We start from the raw sequence: 19,606 nt of genomic DNA on the forward strand, positions 1-19,606 counted from the left end.
GCTGTACAGTATAATGGAATAGGAAATGGTGCTCTGGCAGTGTCAGTGCACTTCTGAGGCCTCACTGGTGTTGTGAGCCTCAGTCCATGTAGACTGGAAATAACTGCACCCATTATACAAAATATGGGAGACGGTGGATACGTTTAAGTGTGTACTGAAGGCACAGGCATTACTGGAAAAACTATTATTTAAGATTTAAGTGTTCTTTCTGCCTCTACTCCTCTGCTCAGATTTTCTAGTTTGTTTTTTAATAAAGATTTCCAAATTTTGTAGAATATTCATAGTAAATTCCTTTACATAAAATAGATTTTGCATTATTGAGTAAACATGTTTTCAAATATGTTTAGAAATTATCAGAAGAAAGACCAACCACCTCCTATGTTGGAAAAATCATTAAAAATAAAGATGTGAATTAAACCTGGCATAATGATGAGTTAACATTTGGTATCTGGCCTTGATATTTTTTGGAAAAATGTCAGTAATTATCAGTAGCATATACTGAAACAATTTTTAGCTGTTGTTGAAATCCTGTGATCTGATTCCCCCCCACCCCCCCCACCCCCGTTGTGCTAAAACAGTTGAGAATGTAGAACCACTTAGGTACTGAGTTGTAGCCACCTCTTGAATAATCTGGTATCTTCAGACAGAACTGCTCTGCTGAAAGGTGAATGGGTTAATAAGTCAGCTGAATGTAGATAGCATCGACACCCTCTCACCGAAAACCATGGGATTTAGGGACTGTTATTTAACTGCTTGTATAGAAAAATGCCAACAGAGAATCAACAGTAATTACACCATAAAGTATTGGAAAAGTGTGGTGAGCATACTGTACTGAATTGGTTTTATTGTTAAATGGGAGTGCAACTACTGAATCTTCTCTTCCACAGGTTTTAATCTGGTGTAGAGCATTAAATGAATTACTTTGTATTTGCATTCATGTAAAGGGGTAGAGTCCATAAGACAGACCATTTATATCTATCCTTTTGCTTCCATATAAGGATTAAATGTAGATTTCTGTATTTGGGTGAAGTGCACTTCCAGTCAAAGAAAGAAGCTTCTTGTGGTGAGAGTAGGCCAGGTCCTCGCTGCCTGCAGAATGGAGTGTTTTTTAAGTGTTACTGGGTCTAAACTTTTCACAAATAATGCAACTTGCAGTTCAGTAACATGTGTATTTGAAAATAATAATTTTCTTTTCCAGATTTTTAATTGCAAACATATAAAACTCTTGAGTTTTTGAATAATTGCCTTGATCTGGAAGGATATGTTCATTAAAAATCCCCCCAAATCCTCCCCTGCCTTGCTTCTGTCCAAAACCAAACCAAATTCTGGTGGGATGGAGTTTCTCCCATCTATCTCTTTGTATACAATTTAAGAAAGCATGTGAAATAGTTGTATTTCATACATTGTAAGTAGATCTGTAAATTTCTCTCACAGGACTTTTCTGTGGAAGGATTAACAGTGCTTTCTTATTTTTTAGTATTTATCTCTGATGGATGTGAATACGTATTTTTCTTATTTTTTCTGATGCTTTTATCTTGGGTACAGAACTTTTCACCTTGATTTTTTTCCCCTTTAAAATATTGTATTGCTGTGATGTATCTTTCATGCATCTTTCTATAAACTCTTTTTTTTCCAACTTTGATCTTTCTTTATATTTAAGTTGATGATTTTCTGAAGATTCATCTTAACTGCTGTGGACCTTAACTTAGACTGTTTAATATCTGGAATGTTTTTGAGATGTCTGTGAGCCTTTCTGAAAAGGATCCTTTTCTAACTTCTTTTGAAAACTTGGATATCAAATCAGTTGCACTTGAACTAAAGGTAGATAGAAGGTGTTTCTTTTATCAATAATGTTTTCCTAACAGTGGCCTCCAAGATGGAAAAATAGGTATAATTGTACTGGGTATAAATGACTAGTTTTGGGAGCAGGGGGCAAATTGTAAGAGAAGAGGTCAGAAACTACCCTGTGCCCATCACAGCTGCTTCCAGCCAGTTTTGAAACTGGTGTAAGCACCCCATCGCGTGCTAGAACCTCACCCAGCTAGGGGAGCTGGTGGCACATCTGCTTACATGTATTTAAGGCAGAGCAACAGCTGTGCAAGGCAGGTGGTGTGGAAGGGGACGTTCCAGGGGACGAAGCTAGAGACATTGTCTTGGAAGGAGTTGCTCCATGCCAGAGAAGGCACATCCCCTGAGGGCTGCTGGCTGCTGGTGACTTATGCTGTGTTGGGGACACCCCTGGAGGGACTATAGCCTGTAGATCTGTGCTGGGGCAGAACGAAATGAAGAAGAGGCAAGAAACAGCAGAATAAAACTGTGTGCATGACCCCAGCCTCTCTGACCACTGCCCGTCACCTTGCCAAATGAATTGGGGTGGATGGGCCAACAAGGGAAGCTGAGATTAGGGAGTGGGGAGGAGAAGTGCTGGACTGAAGTTGAGCCTGAGAAGGGAGAGGAAAGATGTATTCTCAAATGTTTATTTCATTGTTTATTGTTGTCTTTGTACCTGAATCTGTGGTGAAAACTTTATGTTAATTGGCAAGAAATTAAATTGAAGTACTAATTCCCTGAGCCAAGATTGGTTTTCCTGTGACAATAACTGGTAGTCTATGAAGCAGCCAGTTGTTAAGAAACAAACCTTAGTATAGCCCATATATACTGTGTAGAATCTGCTAATTATCTCTGAGGATATTTTAAGCTGGTTAGAGCAGGTGATGTTTAAGGCCTAATTAACGAATACTGAAATCTACTAGTTAATGCTAAAGACAGATTTCTGAATCCATTGAGTATCTGGAGCAATTTAACACATGTTATTATCATTCTGATGGTAATCTAATCCTAGCTACCAGGAGAATATAATTCCATATGATGGTGTGCTCTATTATATTTTAAAGTCATCTTGTAGAAGAATCTGGAATTCTGAACCAGACTTGAAACTGCTAGAGGTTATTGCTACTCCTTATTTTTTTCTCTTGAAAGCACTTGATTTCTGGTGAAGTAAGAACAACCCAAACCAGTTTGTGCGTATATGTATTTGTACATATTTGCACCTCTTATTTTTATATCTACTAACTTACTAAGATATGTTATGCATTTAGATTCAAAACTACGGCTTTTTCAATTGGACCATGATAAAGCTTCTGGATGATTGCAATTTTCAAAGCATCCTGTACCTGCCTTCAGTACTCCACAGGAAAAAATTTGAAGCACGTAGGAGCATTGTACAGTGGTAGTAAAACATTTGGTAGTGGAGTAAAACAATTGGAAAGTCAGATTTAAGGATCCATGCTAAAAATCTAGTTTAAGGATTCACCTTGGCTTTACTTGAGACTTTCAGAGAAGAATAATGCATGTGCAGAAGAGTACAAAAGGAGAAAATTTTATCCTATATATAATGATTTCAAGGCATTCCCTCAGCATGTGAAACTCTCATTTAGTTATTCGTTGACTGATCCCAGAGATGAACTGAAGTGCAAGTTCAGGTAACGTAAGTTCAGTCTGGCTTTCAGAAAATGTTCAGAGGTACATTTCTTTAAGGTAATTTCTTCTTGAAGTTTATAATCCTTGAAGGCAAAATGGAATTACATGCAGTAGGGTCTTCTAACACTGATGGCCAGCATTTGTGGCCTTCCAAGGAAAGTAATCTAAAAAGGGCTGATAATGTTTTGACATTTAGGAGTGAATATTACTTTTTTTTAAAAAATAAAAATGATACATATCTTAATTATGAATTAAAAGAAGCTCCTATACTCTAAAGTAAGGAGTGTTTTTCTAGCAGTCTAATAAAAAGAGAACTAGAGTGATTGGCATCTTCAGAACATGAAGGGAGAAGAAATCCTGAACTGAATAGAGAAACTCAGGGAACTTACACACAGCAGGGACTGAACACTTTTTGCTGCTGTAATTCTTTGATACTTCCCTTCCAGGAAATCTTGGTATTTCTGTTCACCTCGGTCCTCTGCCTTTTCTTGCTGTTGGCCTCTCAACTGCTAGTTTTGCTGTACTTGGAGGGTGTTTGTGCGCACTGCTGTCTTGGATGCATTTGTTTGCCGCCTTTTCCTTGCTCCACCTGTCAGCATTAGAACGACAAAAGGAAGAAGAGATTTGACAAAGATAAGATTTAGGAAAAGCAGATAACATGGTAATTTGAGACACTAACTCAGGAAGGGAAGTCAGTGAAGGAACAGCCCTCTCAGAGTGAAGGAGAGAGTAGTAGAGGCTATGAAGTAGGTGACTGCGTGAAGGAATGAGAGGAGAGGTGAGTTCTGAGTGGGGTACCAAAGGTGAAGGGTAAGAGGAGAGCAGAGAAGGCAGAACGCTGTTTATTGCATGGTAGCAACAAAATACCTATTCCTGCCATATCTAGTTGAAAATGTACCTTTTTTTTTTTTTTTTTTTTTTTTTTTTTATGTGGAAGAAAGAAATAGGAACTGGATGTCTATAGAAGAAAGGAGGAATGCAGGACTGTGTTTGCCTGCCTGAGGAGGGATGGTGTGTGACTGTCTGTTCATCTGAGAAATGTTTAGGGAGGGAATGGTAAAGCCTTGCCATTTATGCCTCCTTATTTTGGAAGGATGTTGAGATGAAATGGTAGGGGGAGAGGAGTGTTAATTCAGTAGAATATGTTGTGTAAGAAAAAGTACCTGAGGCAACACTTGATCTTAAACAAGTGAAACTAGTGACTGATGCCCCTATGCAGTTCTTAACAGCGTAGTAGATATGGAGCTCCTTTTCCTTAAAAAAACTGCACCTGTAGCCATGTCTGTACTTGTTCTTTGGTTTCTGGCACATCCTAACTGTTTTCTCAGCACCTCTGCAGCTTCTGTCTAAATGTATCTCCTTATGGCTTTTAACTTGCTGATTACATCTCTTGGTGCTACTTGCATCTCACAGCTACCCTGTCTGACTGCAGTTCCTTCAGCATGCTGCCCTTGGGAATCACAGTCAGTATGTGTGCTATATTTGGGGTAAGAGTGCTGTTAGGAGTTTACTCTGTGTAGTTCATATGCCCATTGTACCAAGAACATCTATTCCTAAATTATTTTCAAGAGAAAATCATAGCATGTACATAAACTGGAGAAAATGCTTATTAAATACTCAGATTGATTCTATCTAAATGCCTTGCAAAATTTATTGTGGATTTTAAGATAGCACCTAACTCAAACTGTAAATTAGCAAGAAGCTTAAAGGAAGCAATGTTTTTCCCCATGAGAACATTGATTTATAAATTGCTTTATGCTAGCAGGCTTGAGTTGTCAGACTGAAAATGTTTTTTTATGGTAAAGCCAGGAATATAATGTATTCATTGCTGCTGCTTGGGTGTCTGCAGAGGAAGCAACACATACGGACTGCTACCACTAATGCAGAATTTGTACTGTTTTGTAGTATCAAAGTACAGCTTTGAGAACTTCACAAGAAAGTGTTGAAAAAATTTAATGTTTAATCTCAGACTTTTGTAATATGCCTTTAGAGAAAGGGTGATCCACTTTACTGTGGTGGGTCAGCATAGATTGTTTAAAATATCTATTAATAGTTTTAATGGTTGCAAATTTCAACTTTGCCATTTAGGAAGCTTAATGTATAGTCTAATGAAAACTAGTTTCCTAAGTATTTTTTTTTTTTGTTTATTTTAAATGAAACTTCTATCCATGCTGACAGTGATACCAGCTTGCTTCCTTATCTGTATTTCTCATCCATGATCCACTTAATGGGAAACGGAATGCAAATACAGTGGTAGTCCGGGGCTGTGTGTGCGCTGCTTGGTCAGTTTGAATGGATGCTGCCTTGCAGAAGAAGTAGCTGTTCAGCTCTGCTGCTTTTCCTGTCTCTTCAAAGTAAAGAACAGTTGTTTGGGCCTCTCATCTCGACCTGGCAATTGACTTGCAAGCATGTGTGTGTTTTGTGTCCGTGTACCTCTGAAATTATATTAGAATCGAGACAGAAATTGCTAAAGTGAAGATGGGTAGGTAATGTTATCACAGAAATCTTGTTTTCTTGGGTTTAAAATGTGTATAGAAGGGTAGAGAGGTCTTTGAGGTACGTGTGAAATACTTGGCCATGTTAAAACAGTTTCCTTCAGAAATCAGAACAATATTAATTTTTCAATTTGTTTGGTATATTTGTAAGGTAAATAAAACGGAGAATTTGCTTTCTTCTGTAGGAAAAGGCAAGATTTGTTCAAGTGGAAAGATTGTTCTTCCCAATATTGTGCCATGCTTTAAATGTAAAAAATAGAAGTTGAAGGCTATTGATTGCATGCTTTATGTTGTGCAGTGGCTCAGTTCAAAATGGTTCTAGCTTTTGGCATTCCTTCAGGGTAGTAATGATTAATGTAAAAACTGAGACACTATATTGTAGTGTATGCCTGAGCTAAAATTCAGTAAAAAAATAATAAAAAAAAATGATTTTTTTTTCAATGTTTACTCCAGGACTTCAGCAGGTGAAGAACAAAATTCATGTTTGTATGTGCATTCCTGTACCATTCAGGATGACAGGATGCTACAGTTATATATTTGTGGTGTTTCTGAAGGGCTTCCTATCTATAGCACTGTGGCTTTAAAAAAAGGAGGGTATATAAAAAAAAAAAGACAGTTGCATCAGATAAGTTATGGGAAATTTGCAGATTTTCTGTACAGTTTTGATAGAAAATCACTGGTGATTCGTCCAAGGAAACCAACTAGAAATACTGGCAAGGAACTAGTGTATTCTGGGTAAATCATGCAGATTTTTAAATTATAGGCCTCTTTTTGAAGACTACCTGTTGACAAATGTTTGACTTCTTTTTTGAATATCACATTATCCATTATATTAGTTTTTAATTTGCTACTGTTTGCAGAGAAAGACTAGAATTACCAATAATCATCTGTCACTTTGAAAACATGCATGACAGGCATAGGCTGGATGCAGTTTGCAGCTTCATTTCATGTAGTGACTCCTTGTGTTACTACTGGAGAATATTAAGATTGCATTTATTACGTGACTTGCAAGACACATTTGAGGTGGCTGTTCTGCCTCTTGAGGTGAAACATTTCCTAATATTGGGTATACTCTGAAAATATTCTCAAATTTATGGTGATCTAAATTCCACCAATTTGCCTTTAAGTAATTGAATTTTATCTTTCAGCAGGTCCAGCAGAAGGTTTGGGAAAAATAATACAAAGATTTCCTCAGAAAGACTGGGAAGACACTCCTTTTCCACAGGGAATAGAGTTGGTAAGTTTGCATTACACTTTGTAATTTTTAGAATTTGTTTCACATACAATTGGAAGATATGTCTGCCTTCATACAATAATCTGTATTATCTAGCCCAACAGGGAATGGATAGAAATTACATGAGTAGAGGGGGTAGATAATGGCTTTAACAATAAAAACTTTGGCTAACAGAAGGTAATTTATTTTGGTCTGTACCACTTAGTAGATAGTCCTAGAATACAGAAAAAGTCTGGTGCAAATTTAGAAATAGTGTATTTAAAATAAATGTTTGTTTGTAAGTTTATCATTGACTTTACCCAGTGTTCTGTCCTTGACAGATGGCATAATGGGTGCTTACAAAAATGGCACACTGAACAAGACTTGTGTACAGTGATCTATTTTAAATACCTTTCTGAGAGTTCACTGAGTGCCACTTCTTTACCTTCCTTGGTCTCATATTGTGAGATGCAATGAAAAGTTATATCTTACTCATTAACTATTCATTCATTAACTCATTCATTAAACATACGGCTCTAAAAATCCCACAGAGAGATGAAATACTGTGGTTGTACTCTGCAAATTAGACTCTGAGAAGTCAGAGTGAAACTCTTACTGCCATGAACTTAGGAACTTCTGGGACGGGTTGAGCTAGAGAAGGAGATGGTCTGTAGGAAGTGTTGCAATACAAGTCTTTGTACTGTGGGACAAAATCAGCTGCAGAGGACAAAGACAGTGACTCTTCACTGAATTTATTACACAGATGTAACAAACATAGTGAGCCTTTACCAGTATGATATCTTTCATCCAGTGCTTCTCTCACTTGCTGAGTCATAACATGCCATTGGCCATGTGTTGTCTTCTCCAGTGAAAGAGAGGGGAGGGGATCTTGGTGTTTACTGCTTGCTCTCTGGTGTAGCAGAGGTTTATGTTGTTCACTGTGAGCTGGCGTACGCGACTGGTTGCACGTTTTCTTCAGCAGTGTGGTTTTAGTTTCTTCATAGTCAAACATAAGCCTTACGTTTTGGGGGGATGTCATGCATTAATTACTGGTGTAAGCATTATTTCTGATACACGTGACGGATAGTCACAGTGTTTGTGGTACACTTGCATAATACTATGTTTGGCAATATAGTGCTGTGCTGAAACAATGGAAGCTCCTGCTTTCTCTGAAGTGTTTCTACTACTGTTTCAACATTATACCGCTCTGTATAGCAATTGCTGTTTGCTCTAGCTGGTAATTCTCTACTTAATACATGCCTAGCCAGCATGTGCTTCATGACTGCTGAGTTCAGATAAGTGGCTTTTTTATATAGTACACACAGTTGCAGTTCATTAGAAGAGAAATAAACTTTGATGCCAAGGCTTAGGGGTGTTTTCTTCATTTAACCACTGCCTTTGGGTTGAACTAGGTGGTTTGATCTTGCCTTAACTGGAAGAGTTCAAGTAATACTAAGGTTTATTTTGTCATACAAATCTTCCTTACCTATTTCAAAAAAAGTAATGTGTCTGACTTTTAAAATAAATGAGCACAGCTTCTCTTAAAGCAGTGAAACGTAAGTGATATATCAGTACCCAAATGTTGTTTCCCATTTAAGTTTAATTGTAGGATGTTAGCACTACCAGAAATAAGTTCCTAAAGGAAGATTTTTTTTTTCTTGACTAAATAAAACATTATTTCTGTATCGGTTATCAAATGACTCACTAGGCAAAGCTATTAAGGCTTTAAACTTTCCAAGTGAATTGAAATTTGATGACTTAAAATTTAAGGACATTTTTTCAGCCAGTTGGCAGAATTAGGCAAATTTTGATTTGCTTTCCAAACATGGAAAATTAATTTTAATTAATGAAGATTGAGGAGTTAGAGATATTGCGAAGATCAAGTACTTAAGTAAATCTAAATCACTCATGAAAGTCAGTTTCTTGCAGGACATTTTTTCCCCAAGGTTTTGGATGAGTATAACATGACTCAACATTAATTCATGGAAAAGGAAGAGGAAAAGCTGTATTACTATTTTCTGTTTCTTAAGGGCAGCTTTAACATCATTGGGAGGCTAACAGGCCAGCCTTGGGGGGGGAAAAAAAAGGAGAAAGAGGGTAAGAATAGGAAAGTTGACATAAATGTATGTGAGACTGAAGGTGGTAATATTTATGAGTAGTTTGAGTTGAAATCCTCTCTAGTGTACTTCCTTGCCTTTAAGTGGAAAAGATCTTTATGGAATTATATGGTTTCTCTGAAATGGAAAAAAAGCAGTGGTTGTTACCTGAAAAGCATGTTAAGCTTGCTTCGATGTGTTTTCATGGAGGAAAAAAAGGCCAAAACTTTTCATGCCTAGTGATAGGATTGAAGGGAGACTTGAATTTTGAGTATTCTCTTCTGTCAAAGTTAGTTCTTCTGCCATGAATCATAGATGACATCTGTTGATTTTTGGTGAAGATCTCTGCCCTGCTTCCTGTCAGTGCCTCCCCCTGTGCGCTGCCCCCTCCCTTCAGAAAGCAAATTATTTACCTGTGAATTTGGACTTTTTTTTTATTTTTAAGAGTGTTTTTTTTTTTTTTTTGCCAAATACTATAGGTTGAACCAGATAGTTTGTCTTGGCATCTTCTGATCTTGGCATCTATGTGATCTAATCTCTTTTTCCCATTCATGTTGTTAATGGCATTTTACAAAACAAGACTGGGGGAAATACTGGAAAAGACCCATGCCCACCCCATACCCCAAGGTTTAAATGCCTGTTTGGATTCCTTGTGATCTCCATAGCATGTAGAGAGGCTGTTAGTCAAAGGTCCAGCCAAAAACTAATAGACAAAATTCACTGAGACTTTTGTGGAATGCTCTTATCTTTCCCCAACCCTGCATACTCCCCACCCTTCCAGGCTTGAATTTGTGTGCTCAGTGTGGAGAGCAGAGTTGTGGAGGTAATTTTTAAGTTAAACGACGAAAACCTTGCAAACTGTATATTACATTGTGTTGAGCCTAGTTTTGAAAAATGGGCTAACATGGAAAGAACTGTTCCTAATGGACCTGCCCTTGGCTGAGTGAAAGGGATCATTTAGAGAACTACTTATCAAGGAAAGGGAAAGATGAAGACCTGATTTCAACTTTTGTTTTTAGCCTTGACTGTAGTTTTGTTGACGCAGATATATAGAGAATTGGGTCATTATAAAATGTAATTGCAGTTTAAACTTCACTGAAGAGTGTTTTACTTGATGTATATATATTCTGTATTAAGAGTTACTTAAACTGTTTCTATTTTTATGTGCATAGCATGTTAGCTATGTTCTGGTCTTGTTTAACGCATATGAATTATGGGATAAACACATTGTCCAGAATTTGACAGAAATATACTTTCTGAAGTTTTACTGAGGTGTTTTAATTTGTCTTTCTAAATAGATTGTGTATCTTCTGGTTGTCACTGGTAAGTGAGCAAAGCCATGAGTCTCTGGGGAAAGATACTGTCAGTAGGTCTTGGCCAGTGTATCTTCTTAGAGCTTCCACTTGTCTGCATCTCATCAAATTATGTAAAGAGATTTTTCTTAATCTTACACTGTTTGCATTTGACATTTCTCTAATGGCTTCACAGCTTTTAACTTTCTATATTCAATCATAAATAGAACAAACTTCGATAAGTGAGCCACCTGAAAATTGCTGTGAAACACACTTGAAGTTTTTTGTCATGGATTATTGATAATTACAGTAGCTAGTAAGAGGCCTTAATACTTTTTTACCATTTGATGAGTTGTGTGATAGAACTGAGAATAAGGTATGATATTTGTTAATGTTACATATCATACATATTGACTGTTACTTCAAGAGCAATAAGATGCTCTTTAATTTGTGGAACCTTTTGTGGGCTGTTGAAAAGGATTATAGGAAACATTTTTATATAATTTCAGCTTAGAATCTGAGCATCTTCCCTTAACTGATATAGCAGTCAATATGCAGTTTACTGACAAGTACAAGTCAAGGTGAGTTTACTTAAGTTTCAGGAAAGTAAGCTGACTTTGAGGAATAAAGAGAGATTTATATTCATTCTTCATAAAGTATTTGGTTCAAACAAGCATTTAATTCATTGGTTTTCAAAAGAATGCAGTTAGAACACACTAGTCTGATAGCTGCTCCCCGTGATACTTTACCTGAACATGTTTGGGTATCCTTTGCCATAGTCTGTCTGTTTCAGAGAAGTTATTTCAACTTTACACAGATAACCCTTTAAAATCAGCTGACGTATAGAGCAGTTTAAAATTAGGATAATGAAACTTCTTGTTCTCACTTGTGGAAAGAATCCTTGAGAGAGTATGTTGGCTGAATGAATTAGCTTTATATTTCTGCATAGTTTTCTTATGTAAAATCCAGTTTTCTGCTGCATGCCTTTCTAGACATCATAATTAGTTATACATCAAAGGAGGAAGCTTTGGTATGTAATGTTACACTGTAAACTCAGTTTTGTCCCAGGGCTAAATTAGCTAAACCAGGTGTCATCTGTATTACTCAGTGTTTGGAGGCTAATGGTAATTAGGCCAATGAAAGTCATACCTAGAAATAGATACGTTGTCTTAAGTTTAAACTGGTTATGATGTGTTTGTGCAGTTTGTGAAAGCAGGGAAGAAAATTTCCCACTATAACTGGTGGTGGTGGTAGTAGTAGTGTCAGGAATTAGTAACTTGCAAGTATGTGCAAGTATGGAAATGAACATACCTTTCTAGACAAGCTAATCGCCTTTCAAATTAATTACTTTAAAAAATGTAAATTGTGAAAACTGTTACTTAATACAGTTCTTTGAAGACAGCTTACACGTATTATGATACTAAGAGGAATACTTCAGAAGAAAGGCTGTATGTGTCCCTTTGAGGTTTGGTAGGATGCCTGCCTCCTCCTAGAGGAGAAGCTGGTGTGGCTGGGATAAGCACATTACTCCTTTGTGTAGAGCATTATCTTTGCTGTAGATCTTAGCATTTCTGCACCCTTGAGCAGCTTCAGATGCATACTTTTTAATAAATGTGTAGTACAGCTTTTATGAAATACTGGATTCAACTTTCAAATTCCAACTAACCTGAGATCTGGAAAAAAATAATATGAGAGTAGGGAATGGTGTTTCTGTATTTTCAAAGTATATCTGTATTTTGACTAACGTAGTAGATCTCAGTCTTTTGACAAAACCAACTTAGTAGTCCTGTACGTGTTTCTGCTTCATGAAGACATGCATAACTTAGGAGTAACAGCTATACCTCTGAGATCTTAAGTGAATATACATTGCTGCTGGAGCTTTGCAATTGGGTCGGGGAGAAGAAAGCTATCAACCCCCGAGTTGCATTGAAAAACAGAATTTCTACCACTCAAGTGGAGGCATTTTAAGATAAGCCAGATTTTCAAGTAGTGAACTCCTGCTAAACTTTTGGAGATTCCTGATGCAGAGTTTTTGAAAACTGTTACACATGTTGTCAGAAGTAATACTTTTAAAAATCAAGTGGCTAATCACTTGGTGTTATTTTTGTTTTTCCACTTTGGTGTAAAGCATCTTTTCGAGGAAAGATATCTGATGCTTGAATATTCTACTACTTACTTTAAATAAGATGTAAGAGACAGACTGGGTTGCAGATTAACCAGTTAAGGCCTGAGGTGATTAAAGTTTTAAGGGTGTTAACGTGTAAATGCTTCAGTCATACCTAGCTGATCTGTAAGCCAATTTTTCTGCAACATTAATGCTTTTAAAGACCTGAATAAAGGGTTGACTGCTGCATCCATTTAACTTTCAGTGCACTTGGTCAGCTGAATTTTGGTTTTGTGAGGTTTTTTCCTTTTTCCCATCAAACCTTTTTTACCTCTCAAGAGTCATTACATATGTAATTATTCAATTAACAACTCCACGACAGAGCTCAATGTAGCATTTAGAAATGCATTGTGCTGTTCTTTCATTCTCGTTATGTTGCAGTACAAATGCTTTCAGCAGTTAGTAGAAAACACAATAGCAAAAGTACAGCTAACTTTTTTATGGGAGTGGTATTATGGACTCAGTTTGTGTTCCTTTAACTTGTCTATATTAGCATCCAGTGGAAATCTTAGAGTGCCATAAATGTGGTGTGTTTTACAGGAATGTTTCTGCTGTAAAATAGTTATATTCTGGTTTTGGAAACCCACGGCTTTTACTGAGTGGACTTTAGCTCCTGGATTTTGTAGATTAGTGAGGTAAAATAATTTAATATTGAAATCTAAGGACTTGCAAGTAGTCTTTTTGTAGCAAAATGTGGTCTTAGTTGACTAAGTACTGTGAAAGGGTGCAATTAATGTTTTATCCGTGTTTTGATTTGTTTTCAATTGGGAAAAAAAAATTAACACTTTATAATACAGTCAACATTTTTGGTAAAAATGGTAAAATATTGAAGTGATGCTGGTTCAGAATTTCACCTCTGTAATTTTTCCATGGAGATTATTAAAAATATAGTGTATTGAAGTAACCCTTTTTATTACTATCAAGGTGTTTTACAATACCACCCCCTCCAAAGATATTGAAGTTAAATTCTTTTCAAATATTTTGGAGGAGAAAGCCATTTTTGTAAGTTCTCTTAAGAAGTGCGGAGGTTTGTAGAATCATAGAATGATTTGGGTTGGTTTTCTTCATTCTTGGTATATGTCATCTCCACAAATAATACTTTACTGCATAAGATGGTCTTTTCGACTTAAGCTTGGTGGGTGAATCGGTATTTGTATTACCTCTTCAGATTTTTCTCCTTTTCTTTAAAAATTAGAGGATAGGCTGCAACATGGACATTTCTGTTAAGTCTCTGGTTGTGGGATTTTTGCGTAACAGACAGAGGAGACTGAGAGCCGCAGTTAAGTGGTGGTGTTGTAACATCTACAAAACTCTGTGAGTGTCTTGGTATTTTCAGCTTATAACTAATAGCTTTGTCTGTGAGAAGTGTCCTGGAGACCCTGCTTTTTCTGAAGGTTCTGAAATTTTGATTATTAAATGTTCATGTTCTTTAAAAAAAAGTAAGTGCTGTACCTTCTGAGTTTACAGCATTGTGTTGGTGTTCTCTCAAATACACAGCAAAAGAGATGTATTTGTGTGCACTGTAACAACCAGATCTGTTGTTACACAAAACTACGATTTTCCAGTTTTTTCTTGTGCTATGTGCCGTTTGTCCTTGTGTAAGTTAACAGTATACAAAGTGTCAGCATCTCTCCATCCTTTTTCTCGGCAAAGGAGTGTTGTGCATCTTCAGCTAAGCGTGAATCAAAGAAGTTTAGCTTTTGAAAAAAGGTAAGCCTTGTTCAGGTATGGCAAGAGATTAGAAGTGAGAGAACTCCAGGTAAATAAAAGGAAGAGAATAAACTGTTCTCCTTGTCCTTTAACAATAAGGTGAGTAACAGTGAATGGATTCTGTAGCAAAGAATATTTGGTGTAAACAGTAAGAAATGTTCAAATAGATGAAACTTACACTGCTTAGAATGAAACTTCTTGAGCAGTATTATTTATTTTTAATGTTAGATGCCTAAAGGAACAGCTTGTGTGATGCTAATAATATGGCGTGAAAAGGGGAACAGCTTGGATAGTGTCCTGAGATTAGTTTTAGATTTGTTAATTGGAAAAGCTAAAGCTTTTGCTCTCTCTGTCTGTTGGTTTGTATCTCTGCAGAGAGAGGTGGTAGTAACTCACTGGGAAGATACCAAACTGAGACATCAGAGTGGTGGTGAATGAAAGACATCTGTGTGTTACCATGAGAGATGAGATCTGGTCTTTAAGTACGATTGTCAGGTGCTTGTCCTTGCTGTTAATTACAGCAAGCGTTTTCATAAAAGTTCTTTATTTCACTGTTGGATCAGGTTCCTGTAACTACCAGAGAGGAAGAGAGAAAATTAAACTTGGATGAGTGTAACAATCCAGTAAGGCATTGAAGTACCTGAGAATCGCTTACCGATTTGTTGTTTAAAAGATCTGTGTTTTGTTTCAGCTTATTATTACAGATAATTGTTTGTCAGCCTTCTGTAAGAACCTAGAACTTTTTTTACACTTTGAAGGACTGTAATTTAGGTAGGTTTTCTGGGGGGGGGTGTTGTTTGTTTGGTTTGTTTTTTCCATGTGTGCAGGGAACTGAGAATTTATGCAGTTTTGGAGAGAGCCAGAAAGCAAGACTGTTGTCTGTTGAATTTAAAACTATATATCCAGTTGTCACAAAGCTATCCTTTCTAGGGTTGTTGAAGGAGCAGAAAGGCAGATAATGTGCATCTAATCAAACACAGTCTATTGGGCTGAATACAAGATTGTGAAATTTGAACTGGGTCATTGAATGTGTTCTGGGAATCCAGAAATAATTTATCTGTGAAGCTGATTCTTACAACTATAAATCAGTTTGGAATGTTTCTAATAGTTCAGGAAAACAGACTAATGGAAAATAAAGGCTATTTCATGTTTTTCTGAACAAATTTATTAATGGTTTGTGTTTTGTTAAAGCTGATACTTTTCATGCTAAGAATTTCCAATCAGTAGTACTTGTAAATCATGATATTCCCCCAACCCCCCAATTTGACTGGCTTTTAAATTTGTAGTCTTTATGTAATTTTGTTACATTTGATGCAGGTTTCTTCTGCTGCGATAAATCATCTCAGTGGTTTTAAAGCTTGACGCTTTAAACTTGAAAAATTTTGTGATACCTTTATGCGGTATAAGTGCTTATTCATAACAGGCAATAAAAGGTGTATCCTAGTTGTGTTCATTAAAAAAAAAAAAAAGAGAGATAAAAAGAACAGTAAGAAGTATTAAAATGACCCTTCAGTTTTGCATATTCTGTGTACTGCAGCTCATTGTATCAGCCCTTGTACTACCCAACTGGAAGCCAAACAGAAACATCAGTGCAGAGACTTTTTGCTGTTTCTGATTTGTATAACTCCTGGGTATCCTTTGTGGACTCCGTACAGGGCAGAGCAGCTGTGTACTCTAAAAATGCACCTGGCATGAACACCTATGTAAGCTTGGGGAGAAGGTGTCTGATTTCAGTGGGTCAGTGTCCGACTGAGACTGTGCTGTGCAGAGTCCTAGGGAAAGAACTTGGAGGCTTATTTCCAGTTTTTTTCAAAAGCAAGCAACATGTTGGCCTCAAGCACCATCACTCACTTAAGTGTCATAAGGAGTTGAATTTATAAATCCTGAGGTTGGGATGTGGTTTGTTTGTTTATAAAGCAAAGACTACATAGGGCATGTTGATGCTGTCTTTTGACTAATTGCATGGAATTGGCAAAACCACTTTCAGATAGATCAGTTTTTATTGTACAACCTTTTTAGACTTTTGTCTGTTTCCTAATAACATACAGCATATTTTTTTCTTTTATATAAAACCTGGTGTTTGTATATGGAAAAAGGAAAAGTTTATGAATGAATTTGCAGGTTAGAAGATATAAAAGGGAGCTAAGATACTTAGATGGCACTCTTCTTCCTGTATTCTTCTTTAATAATGTGGTCTTTAATAATTTGTGATATGGTTCTGATATCCTGATTTTAGTAAGGATTTGGTAAATGACTGAGAATTTTAATGAAGAAACCTCCTTATTTCAAGTAAAAGTCATTAGTGATTTTATGAAGTTTGCTTTTGATCACAGTAAAATAAAAGAATAAAGAAATAATATATGTTTATATGCAGAATACAATTTGTATTAAGAGGAAGAAGAAAAATATAAATATTTTCAGATCTGTTTTGTAATTGCTTATTTTAAGCTAGTCACTGATGAAGAATTTTTGTCTTTGAACATTCTCCTGAGCAGGGATCTGCCATAAACTTTGCTGCTTATAAGGAATTCTGAGTATGGAACGTCTGTTGTGGCACCAGTAATTTTGTAAGCAGTTTACCTGGTCTTTTCCTAGCAAAACCTTTTCTTCTTTTTCTGGCTTCATTGCTCTGTGGATGTCAGAAATAAACTGATGCAGGCCAAAACTTTTAGAACTGGCAAATTTCTAAGATGAGAATGTTAATGATGAAGTCTGATCTGAGAAGTGTTATAACCTTAGTTAACATGGCTAAGAGAGACTTCTTTCTGGTATGTTTAGTTGCTGTGTCTTTATGATTTTCAAGGATGTTCTGTCAGGTTATCAATTGAACAGGTGTTTTTATTTAGCTGTAATGGACACTGGGCTAAACTAAAAAGGATTTTTTTTCTTTATTAGCAATAGAGTAATAAATTAAGCATTTGAACTGGCTTCTAGTGTGGGTCTCTGAAGCTCCAACTTTCACAAATTTGGAGATAAGGCAGTTCGGGCTTTAGTTGTGGTTAATGCTACTTGTACAATGATCTTTTTACTGTTTGTAGTGCTTTCTCAGCCTGCAACTCATTAAATCTGAACTGCAGAGTGAACCTAGGCAAAGGGAAATAACACTGATACCCAAATCTTTTGAATGGCTTTTGGAACTTATTTTAAGAGCTTCCCTAACCAGATATCACAAATCTTGCAGGACTTAAGGGAAGTTGAGAAGAAGGACATGATGTCTCCCATCACTTTCTGTACAAGGGCCCATATTCCAACTGTGTTTTGTGTTGATACAACTGTTACTAGATTTTTCAATTTATGTATCTTTTGGTTTCTTTCTTAGTTTGTTTCTTTTAAGTACTGTTTCTGCTTGAGGATAAAGAGAAAATAGGTAGACTTGGAAATATTACCTGCACTCTGCATGTTTGCCTAAGACAAAAATTTTGCAGTACCTGTCTCCATTTTGTCTGACTTAAAGGAGAGAAAAAAAATAAAAAAAAAAAAAAAAAGAAGAAACTCCCTCCATATTAAAAGCATAAACTTAATCATTATGTCATGGTCCTGAGGTGGATTCTTCCTGTCCCCATCTGTTCGGATTTATGTATCTAACTAAGGTACTACTGATGTTTTTGAATAAACTTTTCCATCTAGATTTTGTCATATGGGTGTCCCCAAACACTTGCTCATCTTTTCCTTGCACTGGCTGGTTCCTTAACCTTCATGAGAAACAGCCTTTTATATGTCAACAAAAGGAGATATGGAAACCAGATCACACTCAGATACAGAACAGGTTTTCACTTATCCTGAAGTCAGGAATGTCTTTGTTTTGTTTGGTTTTTTTTGAAAGTGTATACATTCTGACTTAAATCTCTGCCAAGTTACTTGAACTAAAGCAACCAGTATATACATAGAATTAGAAATAAAGTGATTTTAACGTAATGAATAATGTGCAATAACACCCCTCACCCCCAAATAAAACGATCTGCTGTTTTACTGAGTTGCTAATATTCCTGTTGTCATTCCACAATAAACTGCAGGGAATTTCATAAAAGAACTGGCTTTAACTTTGTTTCCCCTCCCCCACCCCCATCTCCATTTATTCAGGACTTGACGTTTTAGCCCTTTACCTGAGTAAAGGCAGTTAAACCCAAATCCATTCTAGTGTGCCGCTAAAAGAAAGTGGTGGGACAAGGTCAGATTATCTAATTACTTTGTGTAGATTGATGCAGTACATTACACTGGATTATAATCAAACTAATACACTTTTAGTATTGAAAGTGACCAATGCAGTTATGATTTTCGTGCTTTATGTTAGGCTTACCTGTGAGCTAAGAGTGCAGAAAACATTATTTTATTCTAAAAAATACAAATAAATACAGAGTTTTGGTCCAAGAGAGAATATCTGCTTCTGTAACTTGCTGAAAAATCTATGTTATAATATAGTATTTTAAAAACAAGTGATACTCCCTTTCTGTCAATGGCATACACAAAATCAACCTCACTTCATTTTTAACTGTATTGTTTCCTTTTCCACATGTGGGCAAGAGAGGTGTTCATTAAAATCACGGCTTATAAGCTTAGAATGAAGAATGAATTAGATTTAATATCAAAATAGTGGGTTAAGAAGTGGGTACTAAAGTTACAGTGTGCATTTGTGACCTCAGTACTTTTGGCATTCTTCGAATACCACATTTGTCTAGTTCTCGGCATCACCTCATGATTATTTGCTATAACTGCATACCAGAAAAGCTTATTTCACAATGATTTTTCTTCATTCTAGCCCAGTAATATACTTGTAGAGACTTGTTGGCATTTGCAATTTTTAAGATTTGTTGTTGGACCATTTTCATATCTGTTTTATGTCTTGTATATTGAATTTGATCTCCTTCTCCTAAAGAACAGAAGAATTAGCGAGACCTCTTAAAAAAGTGGGTGAAGAGTATGCTCTCCCCCCAGCCTCCCCACCCCCAATTTAGATATTTTGCTCATATGACCAATGTGCATTAGCAGCAGCAACTTCTATGTGAGTAGCTTTTCAGAATCCACAGTGACATATCAAATTTGCACCAAGTAACAGAAATCGCTTGGGCAGATCACTTACTGGTTTTGGTTATGGCTGAATCATTTATATAAGCATGTCTTCAAAGTGTTCTATTTTGAAATTCAAAGTTTGTTTCCTG

At 36.4% G+C, this 19,606-nt stretch overlaps 1 protein-coding gene across 6 annotated transcripts in view; it reads left to right on the forward strand.

Moving 5' to 3' along the window:
- The window catches only part of SBF2 (SET binding factor 2), a 253,141-nt gene that overhangs the window by 38,942 nt on the left and 194,593 nt on the right, over positions 1-19,606 (forward strand). For 4 of the 6 annotated variants that reach the window (XM_080404621.1, XM_080404619.1, XM_080404620.1 and 1 more), the window contains exon 2: positions 7,124-7,212. In XM_080404621.1, the coding sequence (XP_080260747.1) occupies positions 7,124-7,212 (89 nt within the window). The remainder of the gene's footprint in view (positions 1-7,123; positions 7,213-19,606) is intronic. The other 2 variants (XM_080404618.1, XM_080404623.1) reach the window with 1 other exon arrangement.

The sequence above is a fragment of the Falco punctatus genome (genome assembly GCF_963210335.1).
Source record: "Falco punctatus genome assembly, chromosome: 10".
In the NCBI taxonomy this organism is placed as follows: Eukaryota; Metazoa; Chordata; class Aves; order Falconiformes; family Falconidae; genus Falco; species Falco punctatus.